Source organism: Neofelis nebulosa, chromosome 4 (genome assembly GCF_028018385.1).
Source record: "Neofelis nebulosa isolate mNeoNeb1 chromosome 4, mNeoNeb1.pri, whole genome shotgun sequence".
Lineage (NCBI taxonomy): Eukaryota > Metazoa > Chordata > Mammalia > Carnivora > Felidae > Neofelis > Neofelis nebulosa.
The window spans coordinates 149,496,552-149,521,255 of record NC_080785.1 but is presented as its reverse complement, the minus strand read 5'-3'; the positions used below and the strand labels follow the sequence as shown (position 1 = coordinate 149,521,255).

At 57.2% G+C, this 24,704-nt stretch overlaps 3 protein-coding genes across 9 annotated transcripts; 2 read left to right on the top strand and 1 right to left on the bottom strand.

The window, feature by feature from the left end:
• Window positions 1-76: 76 nt before the first annotated feature.
• PARP3 (poly(ADP-ribose) polymerase family member 3) lies at window positions 77-6,723 on the top strand. 6 transcript variants are annotated; one of them, XM_058726730.1, is made up of 11 exons: window positions 77-94; window positions 1,191-1,380; window positions 2,028-2,153; window positions 2,370-2,558; window positions 2,770-2,902; window positions 2,992-3,218; window positions 3,466-3,612; window positions 3,820-3,906; window positions 4,163-4,340; window positions 5,545-5,700; window positions 6,156-6,723. In XM_058726730.1, the coding sequence occupies exons 2-11, from the start codon at window positions 1,198-1,200 to the stop codon at window positions 6,323-6,325; spliced, it is 1,596 nt and encodes a 531-aa protein (XP_058582713.1). In that variant the 5' UTR covers window positions 77-94; window positions 1,191-1,197; the 3' UTR covers window positions 6,326-6,723. The 6 variants fall into 6 exon arrangements, with proteins under 6 accessions (XP_058582713.1, XP_058582718.1, XP_058582715.1 ...); XM_058726732.1 differs by lacking the exon at window positions 77-94 and adding an exon at window positions 169-504; XM_058726733.1 differs by lacking the exon at window positions 77-94 and adding an exon at window positions 169-504 and having other exon boundaries at window positions 1,143-1,380.
• A 4,898-nt stretch (window positions 6,724-11,621) lies between these two features.
• On the top strand, window positions 11,622-13,890 carry GPR62 (G protein-coupled receptor 62). The gene is made up of 2 exons (XM_058726725.1): window positions 11,622-11,919; window positions 11,993-13,890. Exon 2 carries the CDS (start codon window positions 12,023-12,025, stop codon window positions 13,112-13,114), a length of 1,092 nt encoding a protein of 363 aa, XP_058582708.1. The 5' UTR covers window positions 11,622-11,919; window positions 11,993-12,022; the 3' UTR covers window positions 13,115-13,890.
• Window positions 13,840-23,944, bottom strand: PCBP4 (poly(rC) binding protein 4). 2 transcript variants are annotated; one of them, XM_058726724.1, is made up of 14 exons: window positions 23,762-23,943; window positions 20,144-20,232; window positions 17,547-17,688; window positions 17,379-17,402; window positions 17,237-17,269; window positions 16,895-17,006; window positions 16,542-16,673; window positions 16,253-16,381; window positions 15,932-16,006; window positions 15,723-15,767; window positions 15,583-15,646; window positions 15,407-15,459; window positions 15,148-15,317; window positions 13,840-14,728 (listed from the first exon to the last, which is right to left on the bottom strand). In XM_058726724.1, exons 6-14 carry the CDS (start codon window positions 16,916-16,918, stop codon window positions 14,440-14,442), a joined length of 981 nt encoding a protein of 326 aa, XP_058582707.1. In that variant the 5' UTR covers window positions 16,919-17,006; window positions 17,237-17,269; window positions 17,379-17,402; window positions 17,547-17,688; window positions 20,144-20,232; window positions 23,762-23,943; the 3' UTR covers window positions 13,840-14,439. The 2 variants fall into 2 exon arrangements, with proteins under 2 accessions (XP_058582707.1, XP_058582706.1); XM_058726723.1 differs by lacking the exon at window positions 20,144-20,232 and having other exon boundaries at window positions 16,895-17,011; window positions 23,762-23,944.
• Window positions 23,945-24,704: the final 760 nt, after the last annotated feature.

Below are 24,704 nucleotides of genomic sequence, written 5' to 3'. Positions count from 1 at the left end.
CTCGGAACGTGACTCCTCCCCGTCGGGGGCGGGGGCAAGAACAAACCAGCCTGGCACTAGGTAACCCGGGGAATCTAGGCAGCCTCGAGAAGAGGTAGGCAGTTCCTGCACCAGGGTCCAAGGTCATTGGCAACCGGCGGACTTGTACTGCGCACTTCAGGCCAGACATGCGGCGCTCAGGATGCGTCAGTCCCTTAGGCCTTGGCTGTATCCCTATCAAGTGTCCATGGGTCCGTGGGACAGGCTGCCGGCCTCCTCCTGCCCAGCCTCTGACTCACTTGACTGGTGGCCAGATAGCTAGAAAACCACACCCCCCACTCCTGTGTTGCCCCTGCCCCCACCTCTGGCGATTGTAGGGAAATCACTCTCCAAGTCACACCTAAGGTTACAGAGGGTTGCTAGACAAGGCCCTAGAACTGGAACTGCTGTGGGGGTCCTGATAGTAGACCTAGTGGCCGCCACTAGGCCGCCACTAGCCGCCAGGTCACGGCTTCTTTCTCCTTGGTGAGTGCCCTATGGTCCAGCCCACAGCCCTCCGCAGGGCAGGGCAGGGATGGGTGGGACTGGCCCTTGCCCTCTGGCAGTTCAAGGCCACTGATCTCACACCCTGACTGGCACCCCAGAACTTTTGAACCCCTTGGGAATGAATGGTTTCTGGGCCCCTGGGTCGCACGTTCTGGAGGGACACATCTGGCCCCAGGAGTGTGGCCCCGGGGAGCTACTACTGCCCACTGTCCTCCATAGTTGGGTGACTCAGCCTAGCAACCATGTCAGGCCCATCTGAGTCAGCTGAGACAGGGGAGGAGGAAGCAGTACCCAGGGAGTGCTCTGGATGGAGGAGGAGCCCAGAAGCAAGAGGAAGGAGATTCTCCTTTCACTTTCCCTCCCTCATCAGGACTTACTGGATTGCTAGAGGATAGGGAACCACTCTTCCTTAACCCCGGGCAGACTGTACAGGGTCCTGGCCTGGCCCCTCTGAATGGGAAAAGGGAAAGGTGACTGGTACAGACAGCTGGTTTTGGTCTGAGTCTGGGAATGGGGAAATGGAAGCAGGGGGAGACAGTGGCTTGAGGGTGGGGGGTTGGGGGCAGAACACCAAAGGGCAAACCCAAAGTGGGGCAAGCTGGTGCTGTGCCAGCCAGGTGGAATGCAGAGTCCATGAAGGCCTGAGGGACCCCTCTGTGCCCCAGAAGAGCCATGGCTCCAAAGCGCAAGCCCCCGGTGCAACATGCGGGTCCTGAAAAAAAGAAGGGGCGTCAGGGGGCAGAGGAGGAGGACAGCTTCCGCTCCACTGCCAAGGCTCTCAGAGCTGCACCCACGGAGAAGCACATAGTCCGAGTGGATCCAGCATGCCCACTCAGCCACAGTCCCAGGACTCAGGTAAGCTGTAGGACCCATCCAGTCTTGGAGCCTACTCCTTCCTAGGTATAAATACACTCAGACCTACTCTGCTTCCCACTGGGGCTTGGTTCTGGCCTGATAGGTCAAGGTCCCAAGTAAGCTATGTTCCCCCAAGACCCCAAAGGTCATGTAGGGTTATACACCATCAGATCCAGGCAGGTCATGTCTGTTCTTCAGACCCCAGAGCAGGCCCCTGAGCTTCTTAGGCCTCCCCCTGCCACACTTAAGGCAGGGCTGTGACCCCTCAGTCTTCCCAGGGCTCACTATGTCCCCTAAAGTAGCCCCACAGAGCCATGTCCCCTGAGATCCCTTGCATGGCAGGGTCATGTCCCTGTCAACCCCCCAGGGCAGAACCAATGTCTCTCTCTGATTCCCTGACACAGGGCACAGCCATGTCCTCCCAGAACTCCCCCCAACTGCCTGGGTTGAGTCATGTCCCCTCAGTCTGTGTCCCCCGGGGCAGAACCGTGACCTCCTCAAGCCTTCCCTGACAGGGCCTCCTCCGATGCCCCAGTGCAGCATGACTCCTTCCCCATCAGACCCCTGTCATTGTGCAGCTGGGTACCCTGTCTCATTCAAGGGCAGCCCAAGCCAGCCTGCCTTCCCTATGCCCCCTCTGGCCCCAGGTGCATGAAGACTACGCCTGCACCCTGAACCAGACCAACATCGGGAGCAACAACAACAAATTCTACATCATCCAGCTGCTGGAAGAGGGTGACCGCTTCGCCTGCTGGAACCGCTGGGGTCGTGTGGTGAGTGCCACCTTCCCACCCTGTGCCCACCTCCTCCCCACCTCTCCCTTTACAATACATACCCCCTACTCCCCCAGGGTCCCCACAACTTACTCAGCTGCTGACCACACCCCCTCCCCACTTCTGACTACCCAGGGGCTCTTGGCACAGCAGAGGGCAACTAATGTCCAACGTGGGTACTGTCACAGGCACACCCCTGAAGGTTGTTGGTTGCAGGGAGAAGTGGGCCAGTCAAAGCTCAGCTATTTCATGTTACTGGAGGATGCAAAAAAGGACTTTGAGAAGAAGTTTCGGGACAAGACCAAGAACAACTGGGTGGATCGGGATCGTTTTGTGGCCCACCCGGGCAAGTACATGCTTATTGAAGTACGGGGAGAGGACGAGGCCCAGGAAGCCATGGTAAAGGTGAAGTGGCCAGGGAGGGTGGTGGGCCTTGCATTGAGGGAGGGGACTAGATGGAGAGACCCAGCCAGTTGTGTTCTGCCACTGTCCAGCTTTGTGGCCTCAGGCACAGACCTCTCTTCTCTGGCCTCAACCTGGCCAGTCTCTGTTTAATGCCAGGTTCTTCTCTGGCTGTGCCCAGCTACTCCTGCTCATTTGTGCCCTCTATCTCTAGATGGTTGGAGGCCCAGTAAGGACCATGGTTCAGCAGGTGCGGCCCTGCTCCCTGGACGCAGCTACACAGAAGCTCATCACCAACATCTTCAGCAAAGACATGTTCAAGAATGCCATGACCCTCATGAACCTAGGTGAGGAGAGAGGGGCCGGACAGGGTTGCAGGGGCCCGGGGGCTGCAAGGCCATGGGACTGAGTCTCCCTGACTTTCCCCACCTCCTAGATGTGAAGAAGATGCCCCTAGGGAAGTTGAGCAAGCAGCAGATTGCACGGGGCTTTGAGGCTCTGGAGGCACTGGAGGCAGCCCTCAAAGACCCTACGGATGGTGGCCTCAGCCTGGAGAAGCTATCCTCCCACTTCTACACTGTCATTCCCCACAACTTTGGCCGCAATCGGCCCCCATCTATCAACTCCCCTGAGCTTCTGCAGGCCAAAAAGGACATGCTGCTGGTGAGGGTTGGCAAGTGGGTGGGCAGTGGGGCAGACAGACAGACTGGGCAAGGGAGATGGAGGACAGATGGCCAAGAAGGCCCAGATAGGTGGACTGAATGGGTGGGTTGAAGGACAGGGGAGGGGAAGGCCGGGCAGATAGATGGTATGGGGGTGCACAGGTGGGGTGACCATGGTCCCAGTCGTGTGGGAGGGAGGAGACTGGGAGTCCAGTGGACAGACAAGCTGCCAGTGCCCATCACTTTAGGTGCTGGCAGACATCGAGCTGGCTCAGACCCTGCAGGCAGCCCCTGAGGAGGAGAAGGTGAAGGAGGTGCCACACCCACTGGACCGAGACTACCAGCTCCTTAAGTGCCAGCTCCAGCTGCTGGACTCCGAGGCACCTGAGTACAAGGTGGGCCAGGTCCCACAGAGGAGCCTGGCTAATAGCAGGCACTGTCCCTCTACCCATCTGCCCTCCTGGTGTGCAGAGGAATCCCTTGGCCTTGGCCTTCTCTCCCTGTGTCTGAAGGGCCCAAGGAGAGCTCTGGGACTGGGGCACCAGTGGGGGTTTGTCCACACATCTGTCAGCCTCAGCATCCAGCATTTGCTTTCCTTGCAGGTAATATATACCTACTTAGAACAGACTGGCAACACCTACAGATGCCCTGTTCTTCAACATGTTTGGAAAGTAAACCGAGAAGGGGAGGTAAGAGAGATTCCTCCCAACCCACTCCCCTATCACTATCTGACTCTGAAGGAGATGACCTTAGTTTATGTGCCCATTAGTGAGTCAGCTTAACAATTGGTTAGTTTCCCTCAGACCCAGGTCTTGTGCACGTGTGCATGAGTGGATGTGATTGGCCAGAGGGGCCTTTGGCCTTGGTGGTGCTCTCTGAGCATCAGGGAGAAGCACCTGAGCTTGGATAGCATGACCTTTCCTGTTTCCACCTCCTTCCCCCCAGGGAGATATGTTCCAGGCCCACGCCAAGCTGGGTAATCGGAGGCTGCTGTGGCATGGCACCAATGTGGCCGTGGTGGCCGCCATCCTCACCAGTGGGCTTCGCATCATGCCACATTCTGGTGGCCGCGTTGGCAAGGGCATCTACTTCGCCTCAGAGAATAGCAAGTCAGCGGGCTATGGTGAGATACATCCGGGGGCCACCTGGGCAGGTGTAGGACACCAGGGAGGACCAAGCCCAGTGCTCACCCAAAAGAGGGAACCTTGAATAGCTACTGACGAGAGTGCTCAGCGGGGCATCCTGAGTCCTGTGGGGACTCTGTGGAGGGGCCAGTGGTCAGAGACAGGTCAGACAGCCCCAGGCAGCATCTCTTCCTGGAGCAGGTGATGCAGATAGGATGAGCGTGCCAGCCAGATGTGGAGGGGAGTGCAGTGAAAGAGGAGGTTTGGAGGTAAAGAAACTAGGAAGTGGCACACAGGCTGGGAGGCTACGCACACCATGTCAGGACCTCCAAGCACAGCCTGATGATAAGGCTCCAAGCAAATGCCTTGTGTGGGCGGGAGGGCTGGGGCCTGGAAGATCAAGGGAGCTTTATCCAGATAGTGATGGGACCCTCACCAGACTTCGTATAGCAGCAGCATCTCAGTGGCTACAGCCTCAGGGAGAGTGACTGAGGCCAGAGGCATAGGGAGGCCATGTTCTTACCCAGGCCACATGTGATGGGCACACAACCCAGGCAGTGGAGGTGGGGGAAGAAAGAATCCGTGAGAGGGATGTGCGGGAGGTGGGATGGGCAGCATGTGTGACGGGGTTGAAGTATCTCTGATGACCCCCAAGTTTCTGTCCAGAGGTGTCCTCACTGAGGAGACCTCCCCAGACTGGCTCCCCGGCCAGCCCATCATTGGAGACCACCACCACCCACTGAGCCAAGAGAGCAAGGTTGGATGGGGCTGATGTTCTCGGATGTCTGAGGTTGCTCAAGGCCAAGGGGACCACCAGGAGGGCAGAGGAGCCTATGAAGGAGTAGAGGGTAGCTTCAGCAGAAACAGTGCAAGGGGGTCCTAGGCTAAGGGGTGGAGGATGCCAGTGGCAAAATCAACAGAACAGGCCAGAGAGAAAAGGCCTCCACCCTGGATTTGGTCACTGGGAGCCCCTTGCTGACGTTGGTGTCGGGTAGAAGGGGCTGCATATACCTGCTCTCAGGGATCAGAAGAGTGGGGTAAGGGGTAGGGGGGAACACAGCCAGGACAAGTGGTGTTTTTAAGGATGCAGGAAGAGTGGGCACTTTCCTGGGCTCGGTCAACAAAGCCAGAGGAGATAAGATGCAGCAGAAGGGGACCAGGGAGTCAGGTAGGAGGGCCAAGCTTCTTCCCTGTGTCCCCCAGTTACTGGCATGTCCTGCGGAGCCCACCAAATTGGCTACATGTTCCTGGGTGAGGTGGCACTGGGCAGAGAGTACCACATCACCATCGACGAGCCCAGCTTGAAGCAGCCACCCCCTGGCTTCGACAGTGTCATTGCCCGAGGCCACACAGAGCCTGGTGAGTCCTGAAAAGCTAGACAGGCCTGAGGATAGAGACCTGGGGCTGAGCTAGGGGACCAGGATGCTTTCAGGGCATGGTGGGCCCAGGCGGTGGGCAGAGAAGGAGCTGAGGAGAGAGACAAAAAGCAGTAGGCTTCCTCACTATGGTCATTCACTTTGTCATTTGACAAACATTTGCTGATTGAACATATTCCTGGGCATCCAGGAGAGCTTCAAAGAAAAGGTGTCATTGACTGAGCATTGAAAGATATAAGTAGGCATTTCCCAGGCAGAGAAATGGGGAGGATACTCCAGGCAGAAGGCCTGGCCTGTGCAGTGGCTTGGAGATTGCAAGGGGGGGAATGAGCGGGTGTTCCCTGTGGCAGAAGTGGAGAGCATAGGAGGCAGAACTTACTGGTAAAGCCAAGGACCAGTGACCCTTGAGTCACCCATGGCCCTTGCTGTGCCCTGCAGATCCAGCCAAGGACACCGAGCTGGAGCTGGATGGACAGCGAGTGGCGGTGCCCCAGGGCCAGCCCGTGCCCTGCGCAGAGTTCAGCAGCTCCACCTTCTCCCAGAGTGAATATCTCATCTACCAAGAGAGCCAGTGTCGCCTGCGCTACCTGCTAGAGGTTCATCTCTGAGCTGTCCCCCTACCCTTGCCCCGGGGCCTGCTGGCCACAAGACCATCATCTCAACCTTCCTGCCCATCCCTCATATCACCCCTTCTTGCCCCCAGATCTCCCTCTTGTGTCCCAGACAGTGATCCCCCCCCTCCCTCCAATCCTTGCTAGCCCTGGCATGGCCATGGCCCCAGAGTCTCACCTCCTAAGATGATGGGCATGATGGGCTGCCATTATTACTGGGGCACAGATACAGCAGCCCATTCAAGTTAGAGGAGCACAGACTGAGAGTGGGCAGAATCCCAGATCCACCTGGGCTGTCCACCCTGGCCCAGCTTGTCTGTCCGAGAGGTGTGAGCACCAGGGTAGGCTAAACTTCAAGCATGCACAGCAAGCTTATTAAATATTGTATCTGCTCACTCCCTGGCCTCTGCTTGTCTGTGCCACAGCTGCACCAGGCCCAGGCCTCCTTTTCTCTTGTTGGGGACGCACTACACCGCACAGCTGCACCAGCCCACTCCAGGGAGCAAGCACTCACAAGGTCGATGTGGGACGCACACGCATGTGCACACACACACACACACGCACGCACGCACAGGTCGATCTACATCCAAGTCTGCAACAACTAGCCTCCTGATCATTGAGCCTTCAAAGGGGGATTCAAAGCTGTTGGGCATCTGGAGACTCACCTGGGCATCTGGGGACTCATTTGGCCCAGACACAGCCAGGCAAATCAAGCATTCCTGTCTCGGGGCCAGGCATCCATATGTATCTTACATCTGAATATTATTAACAAGTTCAGCACATATCCATGGAATACTGCTGTACAATCATGAAAGGAATGACAGCCACCTCCAGGTAACCCTGTCCACAAATGGGGTGCAGGTACTAGAGAGCAATCAGGATCCAGTCCGGGGTCTCACACTGCATTTAGTTGTTGTGTCTCATCCGTCTCTTTCAGTCTGAAGCCATTCCTCAGCCCTTCTTGTCCCTTCATGACTTTGACATTTTTGACACTCGTGAAGGGGATGGGCCAGTTGTTTTACAGACTAACTCAAAATTTGGGTTTGTCTGATGTTTTGTCATGATCAGATTCGGGTAGTGCAGTTTGAGCAGGGACGTGACCTATGTGATGTGTCTTCGGTGCATTATATCCAGAGGGACATGTCCCATTCTAGGTGATGTTAATTTTGATCTCTTAAGGTGGTGACCACCAGGTTCCTCCACTGGAAAATTACCATTTCTCCTATTTGTAATTAATCAGTAATCTGTGGGAAAATATTTTGAGGTGTAAGTGTCCCATTTTTCCTGGACTTTCACCCACTAGCTTTAACATCCACTGGTGACTTTTACCTGGAATCAATGACTTAAATCAATTTTTGCTAAGATGGTTGCAAATGAAGTTATCTAATCCCACCATTTCTTTTATATTTATTGATACTAGTCCTTTTTCTTTCTTTATTATCCATATGGACTTGTGGATTCTTATTTTATGCATTAGGTTATAATCCATTACTATAATTATCCTGATCTTCAAAATGCCCCAGATTTTGCCAGCAGAAGGCCTTTCAAACTGATTCCTGGATCTATGTCATTTTCTGAGCACTTCCTTACTTTCTGGCATCACAAGATGTTCCAGGCTCATCTCACACAAACCCAAATCAGCCATTTCTCCAAGGAGCCCTGGTTCCCTAGAGCAGGAAATGGTATTTAGCATCCCAGATTTGGGCAGTAGGTATGCTCCTTAGTTCTGGGGTGTCATTGCTTGTAAGTTCTTGTAGTAAAGAGAGCCAGGAAATACGCATATGTAAATAAATTAACACATCTGTCTGTCTATATTTCTTCAATTCTAATCCAACACCACAGGGCTCTTCCATTCTTCCTCAAATACATATTTAAAATATCTCTTTTCTCTAACAGTCAGAATCTTGGTTTCCATCAACCTTAATATATTTACTTATCACTAAATCCCATGTAAAAAGGGGCTTCAGAATTGCTACACCTGTACCATTATGAAAAACAAACCTAAGTCAAGCTCCAGATGTATTGAATCTTATTCATGACCACCCTCTAGACTGAGGGTCAATGGTCAAAGCAGCAGTTTGAGCACAGGTTCAAATGTTATTTGGATGAGCTATTTATTTCTCTTCAGTGTGGCTGTTATGCATTTGAAATACAGGGAGGTTCATTTGTTCCTGTTTATAGTTCACTTTCATGGAGTTTCCCTCATCTTCATTGATTTGTTTTTTTCAATCCATAGAACATTAACAGAGTCCCCAAAAGTCCAATCTTTTGGACATAAGCATGCACTCCGGAAAGTGTCCTTCTCCAGCCTTTCACTCCATTCCCACCTACCTGCTGCCGTTTCTGATTTATCCTTCCTTCATTTCTTTGTGCAAATTAAACCAAAAAAACCCCACATAAACTATGAAGTGTTCCATTTTCCCCCCATTTTTAATTGAGTAGGACTGTTTTGGTGGGAGGGGCACTCTCCAACCCACCATCGTCTCTGTCCCTTCCCTAGCACCTTTCCCAGCCCACGTTTCTCATTTGCTATTCCCACTTGGCCCTTCTGAACCCTCCCCAGGCCCTGGTGGCTCAGGCACTGCCCCAGCCCTGCAGGCCCAGCTGGGCAGGGAGAAGACGAAGGAGAACGTGTTGGACTTCCCCTTACTCTCAACCAAGACCTCAAAAATCCAGCTTCACCTCCTAGAGGCAAATACCTATGTTTAAATTGTGGCCAAGCTCAGGAAGTGGTGCCTGTGTGGACAGAGCCCAGGAAGCAGGTGACCTGGGTTCCAGGTACAACTTAGCTGTGTGATTTGGGACACATTCCTTACCTGAGTGCCAGTTTTCTCATTTGAATAATGGAGAATTGGATCAGGCCCTTCAAATTCCAGCAGGAAATGAGTCAAATCTGGAGGTTCATGCCCTGGTGGCTACCATCTAGCTCTATACAACGCTGATCATGTGCCTGGGGTGGGTTCTAGGGGCACAGGCACGAGCAAGACACAGCCAAAGCCCCTGCTCTCATGGACCTTACAGGCTAGTACAACAGGCTGTAAACAAGCACATGCATAGATATGAAATTTATCAAGTAGGGAAAGTGCCAGGAAGAAAAATAAGGGTAAAAGAATTAGTGATGGATGGGGCGCCTGGGTGGCGCAGTCGGTTAAGCGTCCGACTTCAGCCAGGTCACGATCTCGCGGTCCGTGAGTTCGAGCCCCGCGTCAGGCTCTGGGCTGATGGCTCGGAGCCTGGAGCCTGTTTCCGATTCTGTGTCTCCCTCTCTCTCTGCCCCTCCCCCGTTCATGCTCTGTCTCTCTCTGTCCAAAAATAAATTAAAAACGTTGAAAAAAAAATTAAAAAAAAAAAGAATTAGTGATGGGAAGGTGGGGGGATGTTAGAAAAGATGGTCACTGAAGGCCTCTCTCAAGCAGAGCCCTGAACAGGTGAAGGACTAACTCCTGGACAGATCTGAGGGAAGCATATTCTGATAGAGGAAATAGCACATGTGAAGATCCTGAGGTGGAAACCAGTTTGACATGTTGGAGGATCAGCAAGATGGTTGCTATGGCTGGAAGTGTGGTCATCAAGAAAGAGTGTGAGGTCAGAAAGGTGGGGAGAAGGCCAACTGGGCACAGAGGAGCTGAGAGTCTATTCTGATGATGGGAAGCTCTGAAAGGGATAACAGCAGGATCGTGACATGATCTGATTTGTTTTTAGAGGGATCCACTTCAGCAGCTGTGTAGAGATGGACTGGAGGGTGTGTTAATCAAGATCCATCAGCAAAGCTGAAATCACCCTGGGGATTCCAGACAAGGGGAATTTGATACAGGAAAGAAACTGAACTACCAGAGGGGATGGTGAGGCAATCCAAAGATTAGCAACAGCAGGAAGTTGCTACCACCCTTAGGCTGGAGGGATAATGGAAGGAAATGATATTCCACCATGGGAGGCCAGGGTCTCCCTTCAGGTGTGGAACGACAGAGGGGGCTGCGTGAAGGAGAGAGAGGCTGTCCTCCACAAAGGACAGTAGATTCAGAGCCCCAGGCTGAGAGCATGAGAGGGAAAATACCTTGGCTTCTTCCCTCCCTCCACCCTCCAGTCTTCTGCTGCTAACTTCCATTAGCTGAATACACCCAAAAACCAGCTATAAAGAACCCTGAGAAGTACAGTTCCCTGGAAGGCGGAGCACTGGGGAAGACTGGGGAATGGATCTGAGGACGAATGACTGCATGAGGTGCAGAGGCAGAGGCCAGGAGATCAGTTGAGAGGATGCTGAAGTGGTTCGGGTGAGGGGTGGTGGTGGGAGAAATGGCTGGATTCACACATATTAATGGATTGGACATGGGGCCTGGGGGAAGGGAGGCATTAGTAAAACCTTCTGAGATGGGGAAGACTCTGAGAGGAGCACATTGAGGAGAGAGGTCAAGAGTCATGGTTCTGTTTTGGACATAGGACATTTAAGGCACCCAGTAGTCAAAGTACTGGGGGAGATGTTGGAGAGGCAGGGGAGAGAAAGGAGCTTCGGATATTAGTCAAACCACCAGGGCATAGAAGGGGGTTGGACAGGGGACTAGGTGACTTCACCTGGGGGCATATGCCCCATTAGAGTCACATGGCTTTCCCAGAGCCAACCACCTCCGGTGTGGGGGGATGCCATACACTGGCTGGGACTGGGTTTTGCTCCTTAGGAAAACAGAGGGTGGGGATCTTGCTCTCCCAACCCCTAACCCTGAGAATTGGGGAGGGGTGGTTTCCTAAAGGAAACTCAGGGTGCTCTTAGCAGAAGGGACTTGTTTGCTAACAGCAAAAACAAAACCAAAGAAAAAAACAGCAGTCGAAATGGTAACTACACTTAGCGTGGTTTTGTAACATATAGAATTGTCGAATGTACACCTGAATTAATATATGTCAACTGTACTTCAATTAAAACAACAAAAAACCCCAAGAGTTTCCCCCAAAGCCTCCTCTTATTAATTCCACACACTATCATGAAGCACCTAGTCTGTGCCAAGTTAATCCTTGTGGAGAGCCTACTATGCGCCACATCCTACGATGTTTTTCCCTCACTTTTCCTAGCCTCCTCTCTGAGAGAAGTAGCCCTCCTGTAGCCCTCCCCGCTGCAGCTCTTGTCTTACTGGTACCTCAGCTTCCCCTCAGGACAAAGGCTGAATAATCTGATTACCCCCACTGGTGGAGATGAGAAGGGAGAGCATGTGGAGGACCACTTCCTGCCCTGGGAAAGGCAGAGCAGGGTCCCACAGACTCTGAAGCCCCCACTCTGATGTCTCAGTCTAGACTCCAGCCTGTGCCTGGTCTGGGCCCCCCTCCAGAGGCACCCCCAGCTCTTCCACAGCACAGTCTCCAGCCAGCAGCTGGCAGCTGCTAGGACCCAGGGGGCTGGTGCCAGGCCCTGCTCCTCCCTTGCCAGCTCTGTCTCTAAAGGGCAACATCAGAGTGTCAGCCAGTACCATCTCCAGCAGAGGCTGAGTTGCGGCGGTAAGGGGAGAGAGCAGAAGTCCCAGCCTTGCATCCCTCCATGGGGCCGCCCAAGCCCCTGAGAGGATGGCAGCCTGGGCGATGGAGCCAGCACCGGGGCATCCTGTGAGGTGAGGGGCCAGAGGAGCAAGGGACAGGTGATGGGAAGGGGGGAGGGAAGACGCTCCATTTCGCTCTCTGCAGCCCAGCACAGGGTGAAGCCTGAGCGCTCGAATGGCCAACACCACAGTGCTGAACACCTCAGAAGTCGCCGTCTCGGCAGGGTTGATCCTGGCGGCTGTCGTGGAGGCAGCAGCACTGCTGGGCAACGGCGCGCTGCTGGTCGTGGTGCTGCGCACCCCAGGACTGCGTGACACGCTCTACCTGGTGCACCTGTGCGTCGTGGACCTGCTGGCGGCCGCCTCCATCATGCCGCTGGGCCTGCTGGCCGCGCCACCGCCCGGGCTGGGCCGCGTGCGCCTGGGCCCCGCGCCGTGCCGCGCCGCGCGCTTCCTCTCGGCGGCGCTGCTCCCCGCCTGCACGCTCGGGGTGGCCGCGCTCGGTCTGGCGCGCTACCGCCTCATAGTGCATCCGCTGCGGCCGGGCGCGCGGCCTCCGCCGGGCCTGGTGCTCACGGCCGTGTGGGCCGCCGCGGGGCTGCTGGGCGCGCTCTCCCTGCTGGGGCCGCCTCCCGCACCACCCCCGGCTCCACCGCGCTGCTCCGTCCTGGCCGGTGGCCTCGGGCCCTTCCGGCCGCTCTGGGCGCTGCTGGCCTTCGCGCTACCGGCCCTCCTGCTGCTCGGCGCCTACGGCGGCATCTTCCTCGTGGCCCGCCGTGCGGCCCTGCGGCCCCCGCGGCCCGCGCGCGGCTCCCGGCCGCGCTCCGACTCTCTGGATAGCCGCCTCTCCATCTTGCCACCCCTCCGGCCTCGCCTGCCTGGGGGCAAAGCAGCCCTGGCCCCAGCCCTGGCCGTGGGCCAGTTCGCAGCCTGCTGGCTGCCCTATGGCTGTGCGTGCCTGGCGCCCGCTGAGCAAGCCGCAGTGGCTGAGGCGCCCGTCACCTGGGTGGCCTACTCGGCCTTCGCGGTTCACCCCTTCCTGTATGGCCTGCTACAGCGCCCCGTACGCCGGGCACTGGGCCGCCTTGCCCGCCGGGCTCTGCCCCAACCCCCGCGGGCCTGTACTCTCCGGGCCTGGCACCTGCCGACATTTCTGCAGCACCTCCAGGGACCTTCATTGGGCCCTGCCCTAGGCCCTCCTGGGGCACCAGAACAAGCCCCAGATTTGCCAGAAGGGGAGAACCTGAGCATGACAGGGGCCACCTGAGAGGAGATCTGTCTCCCATACTGAGCTGGCACTGGAGAAAGATGGTGGTGTCAGAAGGAGGCCCATCCAAACTCCTGCACAGTTCCAGGCAGGTCCCCTGCCTGGATTTCTGGCTCTGGAACAGGAGAAAGAGGGCCTGCAGCCTGGTGAGGCCAAGAGGCTTCTGGGAGCTAGGAATCCTGGGTTCTGAGCCTGACTCTGCATAGCTTTGTATACAGACCTACCCTTTCCTAGGCCTGTTTTCCCATTTGTATCCTGGACCATCTCTAAGAGCTCCTCCAGCTTAGGTGGTTTGGACACTTACGGATAGTCCCCAGGCCAAAGAAGGAGAGGAAGTGGGCAGGATCACAGAGAAGTGGGCTCTAAGGGTTTACAGCCAAAGGGATGGACGAAGCAGGGCAAGGTCTAGGTAACAGCCACAGCAGGAGGAACCAGTGGAGAGATACTCAGAAGGACTTCCCTGACATCTACACCAAGGAGAGGCTGGACCAAGCTACTGGAACTCCTCTACCAGCTTCTAAAGTGCCCAGAAAACAACTGGATCAGTGTGGTGCCAGAGGCAGGAGGCTGAACAACATGACCCCAAAGGGCCCGAAGCCCCAAAACTGGCATGTGGAAGGAGCCAAAGCCCAATGGGGACCGGTGGATTCACAGATGGGGTCCTCCGGGACCTTGTCAACACCCATTTTCTGGAGGTTTTGCCAACACCCACAATGTTTCACAGCTTCCTGGTCTCTGAGAATATTTATTCAAAAACAGGGATTGAAAAAACTGTACAGAGTGTCTGCTGCTGAGAACTCGGCCCCTGCCTCCACACCACTCCCCCAGCTGCCCAGCAGGGTCCCCTCTTTGGGTTGCCCTCTGCCAAGCCCAGCCAGTCCATTCCAGTCAAAAGGGTATCAGTGGAAGCAGCAGGAATCTGCAGGGAGGTGGGGAGAGAAGCATGGCCCCCAGCCACCCCCCAGCCCTCCTCCCTGATCCCCACAGAGGAGCAGGAGACTGGGAAGCCCTAAGGGATGGGGAGTGCATGAGTGACCCTTTGAAGTGAGGGCACTAAGGATGCTCCCTGCATCCAAGCATAGAGCTAGAGGGGGTGGAGCCCCGTACCCTGGAGCTGCTGCAGTTCCCCAGACCCTGGGCCAGAAACTGCTCCCCCTCTAAGAGGAGTTACTCCCACAAACCGGGGCCGGGTGGGGGGTGCATCCATGCGTCTGGGCATTAGTGGTGTTTGGGACCCCAGGGTGGAGTCTCCTTGGGCAGATAGGGTGCAGAGGCAGCCCCTACCGGTGGTCCTGCCTGCCCCTGCGCCTGTGCCTCAGCCGGCCTCAGTAGGGGGAGAATTTCTGCCGCTCAGCTTTCTTGCTCCCATTGGCTGCTGCCATCTTGGCAGTGTAGGCCGCCAAGCCCGGCGGCGGCCCTGGGGAGGCAGGTGGTAGAGCCAAGAAGGGCACAGGCTTGAGGCCGATGAAGTTGGAGAGGGAGATGGCATAGGGTGTACCCAGCAGGCCTGGGGGAGCTGTGGGCAGGGCCGTCAGGGGCGGCGAGAAGGGGGCAGGCAGGTCTGTGGGGGCCGAGCCGGGCGTCCCCCCAGAGGTAGACTTGGCCGTTTCTAGACTGGAGAGAGGGATATGGGGGGAGATGCAGGGGAAGGTGGGGGTGAGAGAGGGGCAATGAGGGCAAATATAGGGGAGATTAGATGAAAGATGGAGAGGAATCGAGAACAATGACATAGAAGAGAACAGGAATGGCAGGAGAGTGGAAAACGGGAAGAAAGAATAAGCAGGTAAGGTATGGGGTGAGAGGAGACGCAGGGAGGGCAAAACCCAGTGGAAAAAGACAGGGATGGGAAAAGAAGACACAAGAAATAGACGTGGAGGGGAGATGGGGCAACATGGAGTGGGAAAGGCAGGGTTGGGGAGGCAGAGGACACACCCAGACAGAGACAGAGAAGGGAGATCAGCTTTCCCGCCCCAAGTGTGCTTTTCACAGGCACATAAGCCCCGTGACCTGGGACACCCCCTCCCCACACTCACCAGGCAGTGATGAGGTACTGGGCCAGGGCGATGGAGACAGGGGAACCAGTGATGGTCACGTGCCTCTCGCCAGCACCCTCTGCTTGGTTCCCGATCTTGATATGTGCCCCTGACATCTGCCGGATCTCACTGATCTTGCTGCCCTGGCGCCCAATCACGCAGCCAATCAGCTGGGGGGACAACAGAATTCAACCCGAGGCCAGGCCCAGACTCCTGGGCCCCTGCTGCCCACCCTCAAACTACCCGATGCCCTGCTCACATCGTTGGGAACCAAGAACTCCTGTGAGCTGGTCTGTGTGCCAGGATCCAGTCCTGGGAGGGAGGAGAAGAGGGATCAGATGTGATTCTGGGCCTTTCCTGCCTCCCCATGTACATCCCAAGGGTGCTGTCTGCCCCTTGGAGTGTGCCCTTGCCTCCTTCTGCAGGGCTGCTCACCTGGCACCATGCTGGGTGAGGCAAAGGGGACTGCATGGCCCGAGAGCTGCTGGAGCTTGGTGACCTGTGCCAAAGAAGAAGGGTCAGAAGTCAGAGGAGGCCTGGTTTGGGAAGGACTCCCTTGGGCTACGGTTACTCACCTCAGCTGGGGTCACAGCCCCATACTGACCCTGGACAGAAAAGCCCTATGGGAGACAAAGTGGGTGAAAGGGGGTTACTGTGACAAGTCAGACCAATTTGGCCAGTCACTCCTCCTCCCACCCAACCTCCAAGTCCTTCTTCCATCCCTCCCCCATCTCAAGTCCCTTCTCCAGTAATGCTTCTCACCCCTCTTACTGTTCCACCTCACCTGGTTGGCAGAGAGAAGGACGGTACCTAAGGAGAGGCTTGGATGATATGGGATAGTAGCTCCTTTGGGTGGGGACTAGAAGGCACAAATGGGGGAGGCTCTGTCAGGACCCTCCAGGCCCCCCTGTATCCCCCAAGGGCCTATGTTTTCAAGGCCCTTCCCATGACCCCCAGGGTAAATGCATCCCGACACCCTGGAGCTCCCAGTCCATCCCTGCAGCCCTGCCCTGCCTCCACCCAGTGCCATATGCATAGGACTTGGTGGCCTGACAAGATAGACCAGGGCCCATCCCCGTCCCCTCTCCCTGCACCAGGGCAGCACCTCCAGGATAACAGCACAGATCTGGCGCACACACAGGATGATGGCATCAGGTACCCCGGACACAGTGACAGCACGCTCTGTAGAGTTGGGGAGCAGGTCTCCCGCCACCTGCACCTGGGCACCCGTGGTCTGCAAGCAGAGAACAGGGGCCACTTCTGGCTGCCCTCGTAATCCAGGCTAGGGCTGCCCAGGCTTAGAGCTCCCCAGGGGACAGGAAGCCATAAGCCCAGGTCCACTCTCTGAAGTGGAGGGTAGGACTCCCCAAGGGTGGTATCCCCCTTTTCCTCACCTCTCGAATCTCCTTGATCTTGGTGCCAGCCTTCCCAATCAGTGAGCCACACTGGCTTGCAGGGATGACAAGGCGCAGGGTCACCGGAGGCCTGGAGACATTTCCACCATTTGCAGGAGCAGCACAAAGGTCCTGGGTAGGAAGACTGTGGTTTGGCTGTGCTTGCCCCACCCCCGGAGCACCTTCCTGCTGGGGTTTGAAGGAGGGAAGCCCTCCCCAAATCCCACCCTAATGAAAGAACCCTGCCCCGGGCTTGGCCTTTCTTGCCACCTACAGCCACTGCGTGGAGTCGGAGCCCTGTTCCCCTGCCCCAGGGAACCACCTCTGGCCTCCCACCCCAGCCACCCACGGACCTCATCCAGCTTGAAGGCGATCATGGAGACTGCATGGAAGACGGCTGCTGTGGACCCAGTGATGGTGGTGATGCGCTCGGGGCAGGAACCCTCAGAGATGGTGATCCGGGCACTGCTCTGCGGGTACAGAAAGGCCGGGCAGCAGGTCTCCTTCTCCACTTCCTTGCCAGGAACCTGTCTGCCTGCCCACTCACCAGGCCCTGGCCAAGGCTGGAAACAGCTACCTTCCAAGGGCACTCACTGGTCATCCCAAATAGTGGGGTTCAGGGAAAATGCAGCTAGGGATCTCCCCTCCCCTCCAAACCAGGTGCCCTGGGCAGCTCTCCCAAACTCCATCCTCACCTGCTCCCGGATTCGCTTTACAGTCTCTCCTTTCTGTAGGAGACAAAATACAGAATGGCTCTTAGCCTGACTGGTCACTGCCCCCACACCTGGCCTAAGGCCTCAGATTGAAGTCTACACAGAACAGAACTGGGGCACCTACCTTCCCAATTATGCTGCCAACCTCCTGCAAATGAGACAAGAGTAGAGTCAGGGAGCACCAATGCCCCAGGCCCTGCCCCTCCACCGGGACAGGAGCTCTAGCAGAGACAGAAGGCAGGAGATCAAACTGCTGGCTGGCCATGCCTCACCTTGCCCCCCACCCACTCACCTTCCCATGCATTAGCATCCGAAGTGTGAGGGTGATGCTGAGCTCTGGCTCCTCCTCCAGCCCCGCATCTGAACCGCTCATCCTGTCAGGCGGGGCTGGGGCCACAGTGGCCTGGGGGTGCGTCCACGGTGCCCAGCCGGCTCTGGTGGGTGCAGCAGAAGCGGGGTTAGAGAGGAGCCCAGGTCTCTTTTGGGTTCCCTGCCCTTACATGAAGATCTCAGAGCCAAACTAACTAAATTCCTACAGAAGAGAGACAGTTTTGAATGTCACACTGACCGGTGTCCTTGTATACAACTACTTGCTAGGTAACCCTGGACAGTTCATTTAACCCATCTGAGCCTCCGTTTCCTCATCTGTAAGAGGAGACTACCAAGTCTTACCATCAAAGAGTTATGAGAATTAAAATGAGCTAAGTACATATGCGGTAGGCAGCCAGTCTCCATGGGTATCCTTCCCTTTCCCACATATATTAGAAAAATTAACCAGGAGGCCTATGGGAGTCCAGAGAGGGAGAGTCTCCTCTCTGACCTTTTGGAAAAGGGGATCCCTGTGGATTGGGCCTTGAAAGTTTGGTTAAGGTTGAAGTTATTTCAAATGAGAAGCACTTGCATCCAGGAGCCAGAGCTCCCCACCCCCCGCCCCTGCCCCAGGACTATAACATGGAGTTGCTGCTGGAGCTGAGGCTGGAGAGCCCATCGGGAGCCACAGGAAGGCCTTGAAAGGAGGGTGGAAGTAAAGATAGCAAGGTTCTAGGAGGGTCCATTTGCCCCAGCCTTCCCACTGCCCGGCAGAGGCTTGTGGGGATTGGGGCACAAGGGCTGGGAATACCACCCCCACTGGTCACTAAAGCAGAGCCTCCCTGCAGACAGCAGGGTTCATTCAGCACATGGGGCAAGGGGGGTGGTGTCAGGAGACCAGCAGTCTGCATAATGGTTTTCCAAGCCATCTCCTGTGTGCTGCAGAGGTGAGAAGTGGCCACATTCCCAGCCGGGAATACTTTCTACTGTACCAGAAACAAGTCACTGGGCTCCCAGTCTCAATTTCCTCACCTATAAAATGGAGAGAATGTTTTCCCCCTGGGACTGGGTGATGGGTAAGAAAGGGATTTGGGGGCTGGGAAATGTCAAGGCCGTTAACTGTTAACTGACAGAGGAAGGAGGAGCCAGAGATTAGCTTCTGGGATTAGCCCAGCCGCCAGCCCTCCCAGCCCTCCCTACCCGACCCCTTTTCATCCCCCGACTTAATCCTGAACCTTAATCCTGCTTGGAAATCCCTCTCCTCCAGCCGGCTGTCTCCTACCAAGGCTCAGCCTTGATGGGGAGCTAACTGGGGGACCAGAACCCAAGGCAGAAAATGGAGTGGGACCAATTGGTGCCAAAGCTGAGCCAAGACCAAGCCCTAACTCTGCAAATTCCTTCTGCCCAGGAGGGTGTGGGAGCCAAGGATGAGTGTGCCTGCCTAGAGCACTCTAGAGACCTCTGGGCACCTTCTTCCTCAGCCCCCTGCCCTATTCTGACATGAGGGTCAAGGGCGTGGAGCATTGTCCAATCCCCTCGTTGGAACCCCCGTGCTAGCCAGAGCTTGGGCGTGGAGTAGGAAAGGGGTGCCCCCAGCCTGGCTTTCTCAGGAAGCCCAAGCAAGCCACTCCATGGCATGAGGCCTGTTCCTTCCCTGTACCATTGGGTGACAATGCTGTCCCCCCAAGCAGTCAGTAACTTGTCTCCCCAGCACAGGCTCCTCCCTCCCCTTGAGTTCCGTCCATAGGCTCTCCAGAGGTCAGAAATCAACAGTGGATACAGGGACTCTGTTCTGTGAGCATCCTGGCCAGCCTCATGCTGGCTGCCCTTGCTAATGTTCCCCCAGCTGCATGCACTTCCTCCAGCAAAGCACTTGTAATGACGTGCTTAGTTTGTGCCTCCCTGGACAGCCAAGCTTGGGAGCCCCTTAGAGCAGGGGCCAAGGCTGCCACCTTCTCCTTGTGTCCCCAGAGCTCAGACCAGAGCCAAGCTGGAGAAAGTGTTCAGAACATAATGGTGAGCTGAACAGATGAATTCACCAGACAGAAGGCAACGTGATGCCAACAGAGGGTCTATAACATGCCCAAGGTCACAGAGAGGTGGGGGAAAGCACAGTCCTGCCTGCTAGTGTGGGGCTCTGTCACAGGCCCCGTCTGCCTCTCCTTTCTGGCTGTCCTGTCTGGATTTGTCAGTCCTCTTCCTGGAGCAGGGCTCTTGAAAGGTGAGGAGCAGACTTAGTAGTCTGTGAGACCCCTGCCTGGCTAGTACATGTGGGTCATGTCTGGAAAGGACTGACAACTTGTCCAAAGCTACGGTCTTAGCCTCCAGAATTTTCAGACACTCAGGGACTCCTTTGGAGTGGCAATCAGTGGGAGACTTCACACTGTCCCCATACCATTGCCACATTACCTCTTGGGGTCATAAGGCTTGAGGAAAAAAGGGCAAAGGGCCTAGAATGTGGCCAGAACTAGAGTTCCTGCCCTGCAAACGGTACCTGGGTCTGTAGTAGAGCCCACTGCCTCAAGTTCCATGGGTGACCTTGGCCAGGCCTTCACCTGACACGGACCTCAGTTTACCCACCTGTGCTATGTGTGTATGTACGGGGCTGGGGGTTGCTGGTGCTGGTATCTCTGTGTCCTTCCTGTTCTGAGGGACCCTCAAGATCTTTCCTGTTTTTAGGAGAGAACAAGAGTTCCTGACACAGGTTTCCCAAATTAGTCTCCTAGGGGCCCTAAGAGCAAACAGTCCTATTAGGCATGCTGGCTCCCCTTCTGCCCCACCAGGGTTCTAGGGAGTTATTTGCTGGTGGGCCCTGGGTCCCTGCTGGGCCACCCACATGGCAGCCACACGTCATGCCATACTGACCTCCAGCTCACCTCTGGGGGTGCCCAGCCCCCTCTGGTCAGCAGGGCTCCTTGGCAGAACATACCAAGCTCAGACCAGGCCTCTGATCTCGGGTGTTCCCTTCTGCTCCCCAGGCCCCCTCCCCAGATGGAGTGCCCACTCCTTCTGTCCCTGGCTTCCTGCCACCCAGGCTGGAGGGGGCGGGGGGTGGGGGTGACAGCTGTGTAAGCGATGGCGGCTGCCCCTTCCTGCCCCTCCCCCCCAGCTGTCTCTCTCTCATGACAGCTGCCCAATCAAAGGGCCGGGGGCTTAGCCAGCTCCCCCCCACATGCAGGGATCAAGTGTCCACCCTGGCTTTGTTCTGGAGCAAGAACAATCCGGGGGAGGGGAGGGCTCCTGGGGCCAGGCAACTCAAGTGGACGGGACCGCCCCTTGGGGGATTCCCTTGGCTCTGCTAGCCAGTGTCTGGACCAACCAACCAGGGCCTACAGACCCACCTGAGCTAGAGAGAAAGTGTGTGTGTGTGTGTGGGGGGGGCAGTCTCCAAGTTCATCCCCCACCTCACATCCCCTGACATCCCCCTCAGCACCACCAGGCTCCAACCTAGCAGCCTCCTACTCCTAATCCAAAAGCAGCCATGCTGGCCACACCCAGTGATGCTGGGGAATGGCTCGGGACATCAGGCGAAGCAGGGCGTGGCGGGAGGTGGACACTAGGCTTGGGGAGATCAGCACTGAGGGAGGGATCCTAACTCCCTTGCCTATCCCCTTCACTGGGTATGCTCCCCCTTCTTGATTACCCAGGCCTCCACAAGAAATGTTCCAGTATCCTCCGACCCATGTGCCCAGCCTCTCAGCCTTACAGCTTCCCAGGATGACCATTCATAGCACTTCTTGGGAGAGTCAGGGGAGGAGAGGCCTGCAGGGGAGCAGCCTGGGGGGTCCATGAGCTCCACCCTCTGGTTTCCTGACCCAAAGCTATCCTGTAGAATCTGTGCTAGGCAGTGAAGGGAAGCTCTGACAAGTTGTCTGGTGTCAGAAATGCTATAGCCTCCTTAGGGCATCATTAGGCAACTCCTCAAGAGTCCTCACAGCCGAGGGAAACTGAGGCAGGCCCAGACTGGGCTCCAGGAGGAAGGACACAGCTTCATGGTACAGCCCCACCCCCTGATACCCTTTGCCTCACCCAAATTGAGAAAGGTCTCTAGCTTTTATTTTCCATGCTGGAGACTCGGTCATTCTGCTGCTCAACAGCCATCGATGGCTCCCCAGTGCCCAAGGAATAAAGCCTGATCACCATAGACAAGCACTCAAGGCCCTTTGTGATCTGGTCCCTGCCAGCTTCTCTTCTCTCATCTCTACCCCTTCTCCCCTACACACCAGGCTGCAAAACACGCCTAGCACCTCCAGGCCTCTGGGCCTTTGCCTAGGCTGAACCCAGCTTGAAATGCCCATCCTCCTCACTCTCTGTCAAAATCCTTCTCAAATGCCACCTCCTCTGTGAAGCCTTCCCCAACCTTCCAAGTCAGATATAATCACTCAGGCCTCTGTGCCTCCTAAAGATATGCCTCAACTCAAAGGAGCCCCAACTGGGCATTTTCAAGCCTATCTTTCTACTACCCAGGAAAGTAAGAGTTCCTCCAGGAGATCAGGAGCCAGGATGTGTGCAGGGAGAAGGGCCTGGCGGCATTAGGGACCAGAGATGGGGCTGAGGGTCCCAGAGAAGCAGTAAGGATGGGGTGAGAAGATCAGGGCATGGGGGGACCAGCCACATAGGAGGCCCAGGATCTGGCTGGACAGAATCCTCTCTCCATTCCTCAGCAGAGCCCCTGCTCCTGCTGTTTCTTTGGATCTAGGTGTTTCCAGGGCATGTCACCGGGGTGGGGGATTTGCGCTGTGCTTTGAGACTTCCAGGGGCCCAGAATGGGTTCCCCATGTGGAAGGGAGGCTGGAAGAAGAGCTGGGGAGTGGCACAGGTTTCACAAAATCAGAACCTGAGGCCCAAAGAGGAATGCATTTGTTTACAAGGCTACATGAAAGGCAACTGGCAGAGCTGGGAGAACCAGGGGTCCACCTGTGCAGCTCAGAGCTCTTTCCTCAAGAGGTCAATGCCACTGGGCGATGGTGATGGAGGCTAGAGGGGGGGTAGGTGGCAGGGATGGGAGTAGGGAGGGTGGACAGAGCCTGTCTGGGGACACAGGGCGGGGCAAAGCCAGCCTCCCTGTGGCCTGGGCCTGCCAGGGTGTGTGGGCCGCCTGCTCCCAGCCCCCCACCCTGAGCATGCAGGAAGAACAATCCCCTTGTGTTTGGGCAGTCTGAGCCTGCATGCTGATGAAGGCTGGGGGGTGGGGGCTGGGATGGGGGTGCTTTGGAGATTGAGGGGGTTCCAGGGCCCAGAGCGACTAGGGGACCTTCAGATGGGAAAAGGATAGGATCCCAGGTGCTGGCCCTGAAGCAGTGAGGGTAACCTCAGGAAAGAGTGAAGACTGGAGCTAAGGTTTAAGCTCCTGGAGAGTCTCTGGGGTCTAATAGCTCTTTGTAGGAGAAGGAGGGCCCCTAGGGATACATGCCCTGTTGGTCCAGCATAAAGGTAAACATTGTGGGCTTGGTGGGGACCAAGAGCCCACATTCTGGAAGGAGGGCATGCAACTGGCTGTGGGTGCATCCCCTTGAAGACCACTCCCCATGGTGCTGGAGCCGGGCGGAGCACTGGGTGCCACAGGTCTCAAGATGGCGGGCCTGGGACAGGGGAGTGAGGAGGTGGGCACCTCCCTCTCCTGGCCAGGCAGGCATGAGAGCCAGGCTGAAGTGATTAGCCAGAGACACCCCCTGTCCTCCAGGACTCCAGCTAGAAGCTAGGTCAGAGCTGAGGGGCTGAAGAGCCACAGGGCATGAAGGACCACTCTGAGCCCCCAACTGTCATCTCCACACACCCCTGGATGGAGATCTGTCTGCCCCCCCCCCCCCAATCAAGGACTGCGGAGAATGGGAAGGGGTGTGTGTCCAGCCAGGAACTGCAGGGGAATGGCAGATGGGGATAGAGATAGAGCAGAACCAGAACCCAAGGCAGGAGATCGAGAGAAGAGCAGGTCCAAAGAACAGAAACAGCAGGTGGGATGTGGGCCTCGAATCTGGGGTCTCAGGTCCAGGAAGGCCCTCCCTTGGTGCTGGGGGCTCCTCTGGCAGAGCAGCGCCCCCCACCTGTGCAGGCCTGGGCCCGAGTGGGACAGGGAAGCATGTCTCCCAGTCTCCCAAATCTGGATCCCGGCCTGTAGACTCCAGCGCGGGCTCCCCACCCCCCGGCCGAACCCCCAAACTTCGCGGCCCGCGGTGCCCCGCCCGGCCCGCGCCCTACCTCGCTGGGGCTGTCCTGCGGCGGCGGCGGCGGCGGCGGCGGCGGCGCGGCGGCTGGGCCGCTCAGTCCCACATTGTCCCCGGGAGAGGCGGCCGCTCACAACTGCGAGTGACATCAGCTGCGAACAATGAGGGGTTTGACAGGCGCGGAGCCCGGCCGGCCCGGAGCCCGGCTCCGCGCCCCCCCCCCACCCCCCCCCCGGCCCGCCCGGCCCGGCCCCTCCCCGCCCCCTCCCCGGATCCGATTACAGCGCGGCGGGCCCGCCCCAGCCGCCCCAGTGCCGCAGCCGCCCGCCCCGCCCCGCGCGCCGCGGTGCGCCCCGAGCGGTGGCCGCTTCCGGGAGGGCTGGTGCGACCCTCCCCCGGGAGGTCGTCCGTGCGCCGAGAGCGGGGGACCTGGCTGGGTAGGGGTGGAGGGGGTGCACGGCCGCGAGCGACTGCCCAGTGGTCCCGCGGTGCCTGGCCCCGAGCCCCTGCGCTCTCTGCCCGCCAGGGCCGCCCGCCCGGCGCCTGCGCCGAGCCCACCGCTCCCAAATCTCGGCCTCGGGCCGGCCGCCAGGCCCCACGCTGCCTCGCTCTGGCTCGGATCCCTCGGAGCCCGGATTTCGACCCTCCGCCCGACCCGGTTCCCAGCTCTGCTCGCTTCTGCGCCTTCCATCCCCGCAACCCCGCGCGGGGCTCTCGCCCACCAAGACCCGCGCCCTTCAACCACCCACAGCTTCCGCGAGGCCCGGCCCTTGTCCACCCGGGACAAGTTACCGGACCAGCTGGAGGAGGGGCCTGAGAGCGGTGTGATCCCGTGCAGCCCGCCCCGCCATTCTCCCAAAGCTACCCCCAGAATTCCTTCTGGGGACTAGGGTCGCAAGGGCCGCGACGCAGTAGAGTACTCTGCTAGGGAATGGGAGGAGTTGGACGGTCCCCCAAGCCCTCTCCTTCCCCCACCG

Coding starts and splice junctions, on each gene's coding strand:
- PCBP4 (XM_058726723.1), bottom strand. CDS start 17,627: ATGAGCGGTTCAGATGCGGGGCTGGAGGAGGAGCCAGAGCTCAGCATC. Junction 17,270..17,378: donor TTGGCAGCATAATTGGGAAG/GTAGGTGCCCCA, acceptor TGTCTCCTACAG/AAAGGAGAGACTGTAAAGCG. Junction 16,007..16,252: donor TCTGTGCTGTTATCCTGGAG/GTGCTGCCCTGG, acceptor TGTGCCTTCTAG/TCCCCACCCAAAGGAGCTAC.
- PARP3 (XM_058726730.1), top strand. CDS start 1,198: ATGGCTCCAAAGCGCAAGCCCCCGGTGCAACATGCGGGTCCTGAAAAA. Junction 4,341..5,544: donor TAGCAAGTCAGCGGGCTATG/GTGAGATACATC, acceptor TGTGTCCCCCAG/TTACTGGCATGTCCTGCGGA. Junction 5,701..6,155: donor CCGAGGCCACACAGAGCCTG/GTGAGTCCTGAA, acceptor TGTGCCCTGCAG/ATCCAGCCAAGGACACCGAG.
- GPR62 (XM_058726725.1), top strand. CDS start 12,023: ATGGCCAACACCACAGTGCTGAACACCTCAGAAGTCGCCGTCTCGGCA.